This window comes from Felis catus, chromosome B1 (genome assembly GCF_018350175.1).
Source record: "Felis catus isolate Fca126 chromosome B1, F.catus_Fca126_mat1.0, whole genome shotgun sequence".
NCBI lineage: Eukaryota > Metazoa > Chordata > Mammalia > Carnivora > Felidae > Felis > Felis catus.
In genome coordinates, this window is record NC_058371.1 from 77,589,484 (window position 1) to 77,601,843 (window position 12,360).

The window sequence follows — 12,360 nt, forward strand, 5'->3', positions numbered from 1 at the left end:
CCATCACAATGTATGTGCATACTGAATGTCATGGCGTTTATTTACAATATATATTTTTTTTCCTGGCATTAGGCTCTAAGTACCTGGAAGGCAGGGCTACCTAATGTCCTATTTATTTCAGCACATTTAGCACCAAATCAGCACCAAATTTAGCACATTTAGCATCTGGGACTTAGTAGGTGCTTAATGAACATATGCTGAACTAAATCTCTTTGAGTCTGAGGTATGGCTTTTCTAACATCTGTGAGATCAAACACATAGGCACTTACTTTGACTATAGAGGCAAAGAAGGCATTAGCCATGTAGGCATACATCTTTGTTCAGGATATCTCCGTAGTAAATTTTTGTGATGTCTCTGAAGAATGGAACCTGTTAGTAGGAAGGATAGAAACTCTCTTAGTAAGGCCAGTTATTTTTTTTTATGACCCAGAAATTTTATTCTTATTCTTATTTTTTATTCTTATTCCACAAAACAAGTGAAAAATTTCCACCAAATGCATTGTGCAAAAATGCTCATAGCAGTGTTATTCACAATTGCTCCAAACTTGGAATAGCCATAATGTCCATCAACAGAAGAACAAGTAAACAATTTGTATTAGTATTGTGTTGCTGCTACAACAAATTACCAAACACATGTTTGCTAGTCCCTTGGTTTTTCTAGGGGCAGAAAAGATTTTTTTCAATGATATAATCAAGGATGGCCAATGATTTGTTCCCTGTCATAACTTCCAAAATTAGATCTTCTGGTGTCTTCACTTCAGAGATTTACTAGAGCAATTACACAGAACCTCCAAAGCATTGAGAAAAATATGAAGTTTTATGAACTATCTATCATAATAGCATTAAACTGATGATATAGGAAGAGTGAGTTTTTAAAAAAAATATAAAATAAACGCAAGAAAACAATTTTAGGCTAGTGAAATCATTTGGCATTAGAAATTCATTATCTTCCCCCATAGAAATGTTAATATTTGTACTCATGTTTTATGTAAGTAGTATAAGTATTTAAATCTCTTCATGAACTTTATCATAAAATATTTGTTACTGCTTATAATGATTTTTTACTGCTTTGGGGGGTTTAGTAACTTAAGGAATCCAAAGTATAAAGAAATTGTATTATTTTCAAACCTATTAATTAATTAATTTTGGATAAAAAGAACTATAATAAGACCAGATTTATTCAAACTAATTTAGAAAGTTGAAATCTATCTTTGTGCTACTGAAGAAATGAGAACTGACTGACGAAATTAATTATATAAACATGGTTGGAGAAAAGTTTAGCTCAATGAGAGGAATACCACAGTAACTACAGTAATAATTGCTCACATTGATTGAAAGCTTGTTATGTGCCAGCCTCTGTGCTAAGTGCTTTGTAACCAAGTGCAATTGAATCCTCAAAACTCTGTGCAAGATATATTCTTATTATTGTTCTCATTTTACAAATGAGAAAACGAAGGCTTAAGACAATAAAATAAGGTTCATGAGCAAATTGTAATTCAAGACCAAAATAGTGTGACTCAGGAATGAGAGCTCTTAAAAGTCATTCTATATGCTATGGATGTGTATCTGCAAGTAAACAAAGCTTTAATTATAGATTTTTTTAAGAGAAGGAGCAGACCTTGACAGCTTCCTTTTAATAATTGAAGTTCTAATGCACTCTTGAATGTATAAAATCTGCATGCTTGTATACTTACCCTATTATGAACAGAGAAACAGAAGCTTCAAAGATTATTAACTGGATGGATTCTTAACATCAAAATTGCTTAATTTCTCATAATTTTAGACTCATTTGTTGAATATATAAAGATTCTTAGAAATTATAAAGTTAAGGAACACACACTAGAGCTTTGCCTTTTCTAAGGGCCTGAGATATGAATTCTCTTGTGCTACTTTACGAATTTAACTTTTTGGTTCAAAGGCTAATTTTTAGTTACAAGAGAACATCAGAACAACTGCCTCAGCATCTTAAATGCCAGTGAGGGCTTGGGATTGCTGACCTGGAGTCAGTGTATCTACATGTCTTCAGTTGGAGTCGTTTTAGGGTCTGTGAGAAGTTGCTCTCTTTTGATGGTGGCTGCCTTTCTCTGCCCTTTTAAGAACAATCCCAGGCCTTGTTGTGTTCAAGAACTTCATGGCTTCACTGTATGAGTTCGTTGTGGCAGTCCCTCAATGAGTCAGAATCTACTTGCTGGCTCCAGGAAGGCCATTGGGGTTGCCAGGGTGTATACTAACTCCTCCACAGTTCAGAGGTGACAGGTGGCTCTTGGTGAGAATCAGACACAGCAGTCATCAAAAAGCCCAGCTAGGAGTATAATGCTGACTTGGGAATTTATCTCCTCTGTCTAAGGCCAATTTATAGTTATGAGGGGGAAAATCAGAACAGCTTTATCAGGACATTAAATTACAATAAGGACTCAGGATTGACAGCTTGAAATGAAAGTGTCTTGGTCTATTCAGGCTGCTGTAACAAAGTATCATATTCTGAGTGGCTTATAAGCAACAGAAATTTACTTCTCACAGTTCTGGAGACTGGGAAGTCCGAGATAATGGTGGCAGCAGATTTGATGTCTGGTGAGGCCTGCTTCCTCACTGATGGATGTCTTCTCACTGTATGTTCACAGGATGGAAGGGACTACCTACCTCTCTGGAGGCTTCTTCATAAGGGTACTAATCTCAATCATGAGGGCTTCATCTTCATGACCAAATCACTTCCCAAAAGCCCCACCTCCTAATACCATCTATCAGGCATTAGGTTTCAACATATGAATTTGGGGCAATACATATCTTTTGTCCATAGCAGAAAGTGGCAATGAAATGCAAATATTTTACTAGAGTGAACAGGCAAACCTCATTGGAGTCTTCAGTACTCAAAAGGAGTGCATGGCTTCAGCAAAAGAAGCAGATGTGTAGGAAAAAGCAGAAAGCAACTCACAAGAACGGCTCCTGTGTAGGCTTCCAGCTTAGCTGACTTCAGTAGGCATTTGGGCCCTCGGCGTGTCAGAGCTTTGCCTATACATGAAGATTAGATCATCTTCAAGGTCTTGTTTGGAATGAAGACAAAATAGTTTCACCAAAACTCAGTGACTTAACCATCTCATCTATGAATAAGTTATATTGTTTGTCATGTGTATGACACATGGAGGTGCTGTAATTATAAGGGAGATTCCATTAGTCAGAAGGATGGATTTGAAGGAGGAAAGCTCATCATGAGAGGAAGATAAAGAGGATAAATTGTGGAGTCACCCCTCAGAATATGTTACTGCCTTTCCTCTGGGAAGTACATGGTCTGTTTAGAAGACCCCTCAAAGTGGATTTGGATTTTAGTTCAAACTTGACAGACAGTTTTAATTCCTGAACTCCTGTCTCTTCCATGTGAGGACAGTGCATCTTATGGTTTGAGTGATGATATTTATAATGAAATATTTTATGATTCACATGTGACTTTGTGCTCTGATCTGTACAAAGAATATGTATACTTTTCCAAAAGCACATGCGTGAAGTCTTGACAAATATTTTTTTTTATTGGAAAGAATTAAAAAAACCCACCAATCATTATCCTTAGAAATATGTAAATAGCTCTGAATGTGGGGAGACACAGTGGCAAGTGTGTGGTGGACAGGATATTTGAGTTTGACATGACTTACATACACCACTTTCCATGGTATAGGTATGAATGGAAGGAAGGAAGAAGCCTGAGAGCAAGAAAAGATGTTTTTTCTAGAATGACTACACAGAAACAATTCTAATGCCCATTGATGGGACAACTTAGTAAATGCTTTTTCTTCTAACCCAGCATTTTTAAGGGGGTGCTAGAGTCCAGTTGTCTCTCTCCTTTATTGCTAAGTTCTTCTCCCAGGCTTCAATCCTTCGGATGGCATTGCCCCAAAGGAACAGCTACCTGTGGCCCATGAGTCTACATGTGGAAAAGCAAGGGGAGATTTCGTGAAGGAATGAAGAGAGAACTTGTCTCCAATATTTTGTTATGAAAATTTCAAACATATAGAAAGCTTGAAAGAATTTTAAATTAACACCCATAGACCTACCACCCAGTTCTTACCATGAATATTTTACTGTATTTGATTTATTTCATATCCATGCATCAACATGCATATCATAGTCAGACTTCATTACTTGTTTATATTTTTATTCTATTAGTATAAAATGTACAACAACAAAATGCCAACATCTTAGACATATATTCACTGAGTTAATTACATATGCCTGTGTGATCCACTCTGTATCAAAATATAGAATGCTTACCATTACTCTAGAAATTTCCTTCATGTTCCTTTTCAGTCACTTCATGCCATCTCCCACCAGAAAAACAGTTCTTTTTTTTTTCTCCCATATGTTAGCTGTGTTTGCACTAGAACTTCATAGAAGTGGAATGATAAAGTATTATATTGTGTGTGTGTGTAAGGATGCTTACTTTGCATAATGTTTTTGAAGTTCATTCATGTTGTTGTGTGTGTCAGTAGTTTGAATCTTTTTTGTTGCTTAGTGGTATTTTATTGTGTAAATATACTACAGTTTGCTGTTCTCTTGTTGATACACATCTGGGCTGTTTCCAATTTGGAACTATTATGAATAAAGCTTCTATGAGCATTCTGGTACAACTCTTTTGTAAATATATGCTTCATTCTCTTTGATAAACACCTAGGGGTGGGATTGCTAGGTCACAGGATACATGTATATTAAGTTTTATAAGAAATTTTTGTATCTTTTCCAAACTGATGATCTTACGTTCCTACCAGTGCTCTGCAGACTCGCCAATATTGGCTGTTATGAGTGTTTTCAATTTTAGCCATTCTGGTGGGTATGTGGTGGCTATGATCTGAATGTTGCCCCCCACCCCTACCCTTGGAAATTGGAATGTTGAAATCCAACCCCCAAAGGTGATGGTATTAGAAGGGGATTAGGTCATGAGGGTGGGACCCTCATCAAAGGGTTTAATGGGATTAGTGCTTTTATAGAAGAGGCCCCAGAGAGCTCCCTAGTCCTTTCTATCATGTGAGGATACCCTCACCTGACCATGCTGACACCCTGATCTAGTACTCCCAGCCTCCAGAATTGTGAGAAATAAATGTCTATTGCTTGTAAGTTACCTGGCCTATGGCATTTTGTTATAGCAGCCCACATGAAGTAAGACAGTATCTTATTAAGGTTTTGATTTTTGTGAAGATGAAGTTTCTAATTGCTTAAAATTTGAATGGCTGAAAAGAGAAAAATTTTGATCCTCCTTTCCTCTAAGGAGGAAATTTTATTTATTTATTTTTTATTTTTTATTTTTTTTGGTAATTTTTTTTATTTTTTTTCAATATATGAAATTTATTGTCAAATTGGTTTCCATACAACACCCAGTGCTCATCCCAAAAGGTGCCCTCCTCAATACCCATCACCCACCCTCCCCTCCCTCCCACCCCCCGTCAATCCTCAGTTTGTTCTCAGTTTTTAAGAGTCTCTTATGCTTTGGTTCTCTCCCACTCTAACCTCTTAAGGAGGAAATTTTAGACAAGACTGAGAATAATGTAGTCTATGTACATGCTGTAGAATTCTATATGTAGCTCTGGATAAAAAGAATGAGAATCTTAGGAGAATATAAATAAGAGTTATTGTTATTTACTCATTTGTAGTTGTGTATTTTTTTATTTCATTGCTATTCCTACTCAGTAAACCTATTGAATTTATTTTGTAGTTATAATTTTAACATCTAGATATAAGGTAAATATTCTTGAAGAAATGTACAGACATATGAATTAGTCATCAGATATACAAAATACGTTTAGATTCGTTAGTAATTTCTGTGCCCAAAACATATCATGTCTTCTATATAGTAACATTTAAAGAACTTGAAGAGCTGAAGGAGATTTCGATTTTGTGTGTTTTGTTTGGTTTCCCTGGACTTAAGTAAATGAGGATATCTACCTTACCACTCTCATCATTGTAAGCCGATGTTTTTTTAAAGTAAAATATTATGTTGAAGGATCATTCCGTGAACTTCTTTTGCATTCACTTACAACATCCACTTGTAACACTTACCTTTTATAATATCCTGCAAGATTCATCACTGCCCAAATTTTAATTTCATAGTTTTGCCATTTGTGATCAAGAAAGTACATTAACTACATTAAAAAAACAAAACAAAACATTTTGTGTTTCTGTTTTAGGTCGCATATTAGAGATCACCAAGCAAGATTTTTTTCAAGAAGCAAAAACTCTCATTGCCCAACATTATGAGAAAGTAAATGAGGTTAATGCTTTCCATTTATCTAACTTATTTTTCAGAAAACTAATAACTATTTTTGTATACTACACTGATTGTTCCAAATGGTTGCATGAACCCTAATAGATTCTGAATAGAAGAGAAAATGAAATCTTCACTAGATATAAAAATTGATTTTAGGTTGCATTTAAAAATAAGATTTTATAAATATACAGATTATTTGATTATATATATATTTAATTTGCAAATTTAATCCAATTTTTAATGTTTTCTTTTAATGAATTATAACAAATATTTGAATTAACTATCTCAAATAAATATCCCTCTTTAAACACTATTAGATAAAGCTAAACTAGAAAATATACTGTGAGATGTGTCTTTCCCATGCCCCCAGAATGACATTCTCCCCTGAATCTCCTTTCATATCACTTTGCATTAGAGCCCTTTACCAGTCTGACCATCCGTTGAGGGCCGTGACTCTTTTGTGAATGTTGCATCTCCAGCAACAAGCTTTGTGGTTGGTTCAATGAATATTTGCTGAATGGCATAGATTTGGAAGGTGGGAGTGTGAGGGAATCGGTCAGCAATAAGCCAGGAATAAGACAGGAATCGCAGGTTGAAATTTTAGAGGATAGCATCTGCAGACGAGATGAGAAATTGTAGGGGAGCAGCAGCTATTGTGAGAAATGGGTCTTTGGGGAGACAGGTGAGGGAAGGGGATCTTAGGATGGCTTACTGTGTGCCACATCATACTACTGCTTTTTGAATACTTACATTTTTTAAATGTTTATTAATTTTTGAGAGAGAAGAAGGGGGAGGAAGGGGGAGAGGCAGAGAGAGAGGGAGACACAGAATCCGAAGCAGGCTTCAGGCTCTGAGCTGTCAGCACAGAGCCCAACACAGGTCTCGAACCCATAAACTGTGAGGTCATGACCAGAGCAGAAGTTGGATGCTTAACTGAGTCACCCAGGTGCCCCTTGAATACTTTTTTTAAAAACTGAATTTTAGGGGCGCCTGGGTGGCGCAGTCGGTTAAGCGTCCGACTTCAGCCAGGTCACGATCTCGCGGTCCGTGAGTTCGAGCCCCGCGTCGGGCTGATGGCTCAGAGCCTGGAGCCTGTTTCCGATTCTGTGTCTCCCTCTCTCTCTGCCCCTCCCTCGTTCATGCTCTGTCTCTCTCTGTCCCAAAAATAAATAAAAAACGTTGAAAAAAAATTTAAAAAAAACAACTGAATTTTAGATAAAGACTTTAAATAATTTTAAATGCTTGTAGGTGAGGGGGATATAATTTTACCTAGGTTTCTTTTGAATGGTCCTCTAGGCTGAAACTGGTCATAAGTGGTTTTAATTTTGTAATCAACATTGTTAACATTGCTTAACTAATTTTTTTTCTCTAACCAATTGAAAATGATTTCAAGTTATATTGATTTCACTAGTAGAAACATAGGTTGAAAACTAAAGAGTTAGATAGATGTATTTTAGAAACTTGACCTTTCTAAAGAATTTTATCCAATCCTAAGAGCATACTCTTCTATCTTGGGTTGCTTGGCAAAACATAGTACTATCTTATTAAAATCTTTTTATTAGCATCTTGAGTTGGCAACAATTTGAATTTGTATAAATCTTTTTTTCTGGAGGGGAGTGATGAGGGCAGAGAGCCGTAGCTCTGTCTATGGGCCAAGAGAATGACTAGAACAGTTATAATTGTTTGGATAATTACCTGTTGGAGACCTGGGACTGTATTTCTACTGCTCAAGGTAGTCAAAAGTAAGAAGGAATTAAGTGATTGAAAGGATCTGAAATATATATCTGATTATTAATATGCTTTTCTTGAGAACTTACTTCCAATAAGAACTGTAAGTTCTGGTTCAACAAAGAAGTTTTGGAGTGTTAGCATTTTATGAACATTTGAAAATTCTTCAAAGATGCTTGAAAAATATTAAACTCTTAATATGTCTAGTAGTTGAAACCTTCTATTGTAAAATGGACTTTAAAACTGCATTTGAAAATATCACATGTGAGGAGAAAATTACTATTTTAGAATTTACATTTTTTTTTTTTTTGGGAAGTGAAAACTAACCCTCATTCTTGTTAAGGGCTTTGGAAGAACTATAAAGGATAACATCTGCCTTATCTGATTACTGTCATGTGCTTTATAGTAAATGTCTTATATAGTAAAGGTACTTTGTAAAATGCAATGAGTGGATATAATTTTATTATAAGATGTATTATATAATTTTTGTATTATACTATTAATAGTAAAATTGAGTTTTATTAAATTTATTTTTGTTTTACTCACAGAATAAAGTTCAAAGTACTTCTATAAATGTTTTTAGAAATAAACATCAAAAACCAAAATCTGTAAAATTCATACCTTTGGAGATTAAAAAAAAGGAAACACTTGATGGGGTCCAAGAACTTTGGACAGCACACAAAAAGATTTGTTTTCCCAAACACCTGTTCAAAAGGGAACATTTGGAGGAGACCCCTCAACAAACTTCTTTTAAGGAGCCATGCATGTTTAGTGTAAAGGAAAAATTCAAGGACTCGATGGATCTAATTGCGAAAGGTAAGTTTTTGGTGGAGCAGAGAATTTCAGCAAACCAACAGGCAAAACTGTTTGCTTCTGGTGTGCTTTTAATGGAATTTCCTTGTTGAAACAAAAGCCCATACTTTAAGTCTTAGCCATGGGAGGTAGGGAGGCATGATTAAAGGGTTACTAAGCTCTGGGGACCACCAGAAATTGAGAAGAGAGTACGCTAATGGGAAAGAGGAATTTATTAGGACAAAATTGGTTAGCCATGTCTTCCGACAGGATAATATTTCTTCTGATACAAATTCTCAGACCATTGTAGTTCGCCATTACTAAAGCAGTGAGAGGTTTATGGCTTTGAATCCTGTTGTTGAGCAGGGTAGATAGTATAGGCAAGCTGTGAGTGTGTTCCCCCAAAACCCCAAAAGGATTTTTAGGAATTGTAGGATTTTCCTTAAGAAAAATTATATAGTAGAGGTTTATTTTCTATCAGGAACTTGGTAAGATGGAACTTGGAAGTCTATTTAAGCAAAGTGATATTGTTTTCCTGAGACTAATGGCTAGAAAAAATGACTTTTATTAAAAAAATTTTTTTAATGTTTATTTTTGAGAGAGAGAGCATATGCGTGCATGAGTGGGGAGGAGCAGAGAGAAAGGAAGACAGAATCTGAAGCAGGCTGCAGACAGTGCTGTCAGCATAGAGCCCCATGTGGGGCTGAACTCATAAACTGTGAGATCATGAAACCAACTGAGCCACCCAGGCATCTCTAGACAAAATGACTTCTTAAAACACATTTCTGTTTAAGCCTTTGTAACTTCATCTCCATTTTTCCTCTTTTGTTATTGCTTCTTATGTTATTCATTCAATGTGGATACTTTCCTATGTTAGGAGCTGGAGAAATAAAGGTTAAAAGGCTCATAGAGTAATGGTGGGGATGAGTGTCTGAGTAATTTCTTATTATCCAGTGTGACAATTGCTACACTAGAGGTAAGTGCAAAGCATTACGGGAACATGGTGGAGTAACCAACCAAGTGCCAGAAGGAAATATTCTCAGAAGAGAGCTCATTAGAAAGGGGTTTTAAGGAGAAATTTGTTAAATGTAGTGTGGGAACAGAAGAGGCCATTTTGAGCCATGGGAGAAAAATATTAAAGCTCTGAAGGAAGAAAGAATGTGATACGTTTTGGGAAAGGAGATATGTGGTAAGAAATGAGGTTAGGAAGACGGGTGAGACTAGATTTAGACGAAAATATAATAGCAGGCCTAGGATTTGAACCTGTGTGTAATGGAAAGCCACTGGTCATTTCAAGAGAAAAGTGGGGAAAGGGTAAGATATGACCATGTTCTTCTGATAGAAAAATAAAACTGTCAGTAGAGGCTGTGCAGAGAATGGTGCCAGAGAGATAAGTGAGGAGGTTGCGTGGGAAAGAGATGGTCCATGTAAGAGATGGCAGGGGCCTAAGTGAGGGCAGTAGTCAGCATCAAGTAAGTGTGGAGGAGGGATTTACAGCAGCATTTCTCAAAGTAGAGTCTTCAGAACACTAGTTCTGAGGCATTCACCTCAACAAAAGGGATCTCCAGTTAGATAAGTTTTAAAAAATGCATTTACTACTTGGAGATTCATGTTGAGCATTAATATATTGAGAGCTCTGTGAAATGCTGTAGAAAAGAACTCTGTTTGCTCTTTTTAACTTGGCCATCACCAATTCATTTGAGCAAAGAATTCCTAAAGAAAGACATTGAGGTTTCTAGACTGGAATGCTGGGTAGGTAGGCATTATTAAATTGAGATCGGAATGGAGAAAGACAAGTGGAATTTAGGCAGATGGAGAAAGGAATGGGAAAGATAATGAATTGAGTTTTAGACCTGATAAGTAGACATGAATATGAAGATAACCATTAGGAAGTTGGAATTGGAGATCTGGCAAATAAGAGAGAGACAGGTGAAGATTGAAGATTGACGTTGGGGATTAACTGCCGTGATGTAATTGTGAGGTTCATGCATTTGTTCAGCCAAGATTTATTTATATGTGAAATGTATAGAGACAAAAGATATGCTACTTACCCTGAAGAAATTCAAACTTGATATATGTAATTTGTATGTGGTTGGATAAAGGACAATAAATAGATAGTTACAATATAGTGTGACCCATATTGTAATAAAAATAAGCTTTACTGCTTTGAAATCAATAGGAAGGCGATACCTTCTTCAGATTTAGTAATTAAGGATGGATTCCCAGGAGATTTAAAGTCTTTGGTAAATTTTGAAGAGTGATTAAACATCTACTCAAGGCAAACCATAAGAGACTCTTAAATACAGAGAACAAACAGGGTTGATGGGGGGGTGGGGGGGAGGGGAAAGTGGGTGATGGGCATTGAGGGGGGCACTTGTTGGGATGAGCACTGGGTGTTCTATGGAAAACAATTTGACAATAAATTATATTAAAAAATAATGAAAGATGAAAAGTTCTATAGAACTCTAACTAGACTCAGATGGTCTAACCTCTACATGATAATGGATATCTGAGAAAGTGATTGTAGTGTCTTTGCAGGAGCTGAAATGATTTTATATGACTGAAATGAAGATTGAAGAGTAATCAGAGATGAGACTAGATTTTTGAGAACTTTGAATTTTAGCCTAAAAGTAATGGGAACCATTTAGATGTTTTTTTTTTTTTTTTTAGGTTTATTTATTTATTTTAAGAGATACAGAGACAGAGTGAGTGGGGGAGATGGAGAGAAAGGGAGAGAGAGAGAATCTCAAGCAGACTCAATGCTGCCAGCTTAGAACGCATGAAATCATGAGACCATGACATAAGCCGAAACCAGGAGTCAGATACTTAACGGACTGAGCCACCCAGGTTCCCTGCTTTTCAGATGTTCTAGTGAAAAGTTGGCAGTGATCACATTTGCATTTTTAGAGCATTCCTGGTTGCAGAGATGAGGTGTGTTGAATTTTGGAGGCACAGGGTCCATTGATGAGGGGACTAATTCATATGAGAAAGGATGACTTGAATTAAGGTAGTGGCACTGAGAACAGAACTGAGGGAAGAGATTTTAGAGACATTTAAGAAGTAGAGTTTCTAGATTTGGTCAGCAGTAGGTGGAACATAAGACACAGGGGAAGAGCTGTGGGATTCACTGGCATAGTTTGTACTAAGTGGCAGCATGGGAACGGATGCAGGAAATTAAAGTGTTGGAGATACATCTTATGTAATAGTAAAACTGCCACCAGCAATAAGTTGGAATCTAAACCATGTACCTACTGAGCTTTGTTCTAGGTGATGAAGTTGGGAAACAGCATTATTGAATATGTTGGTGGTTTTGGCTGCCTGTGGGAAGTTATTCTATAAAAGAGATGAACTATCAAAAGTATTGGCTGGTTTGCAAGCAGAAATGAAAGGGCATAGAGTGGTACTAGGTATCAGAATCCTTGGTTCTGAGCAAATGTCTAAGACCTATCATTGCAGCAAAAATCAGATTAAGGGTGTGTCCTTCTTAACCCAGCCCATATTGTCAGATCCCCTCCAGGCACTTAACACTAAGTTGAAAGACTAAAGCAAGGGATAAATAAATGAAGATACAAAAGAGATTTTAAAGCTACACT

General features: G+C 36.4%; 1 protein-coding gene across 20 annotated transcripts in view; it reads left to right on the forward strand.

The window, feature by feature from the left end:
* IQCM (IQ motif containing M) overlaps positions 1-12,360 on the forward strand; it is a 674,133-nt gene that overhangs the window by 98,040 nt on the left and 563,733 nt on the right. For 19 of the 20 annotated variants that reach the window (XM_045056876.1, XM_045056875.1, XM_045056873.1 and 16 more), the window contains 2 exons: positions 6,168-6,250; positions 8,524-8,791. In XM_045056876.1, the coding sequence (XP_044912811.1) occupies positions 6,168-6,250; positions 8,524-8,791 (351 nt within the window). The remainder of the gene's footprint in view (positions 1-6,167; positions 6,251-8,523; positions 8,792-12,360) is intronic. The other variant, XM_045056877.1, reaches the window with a different exon arrangement.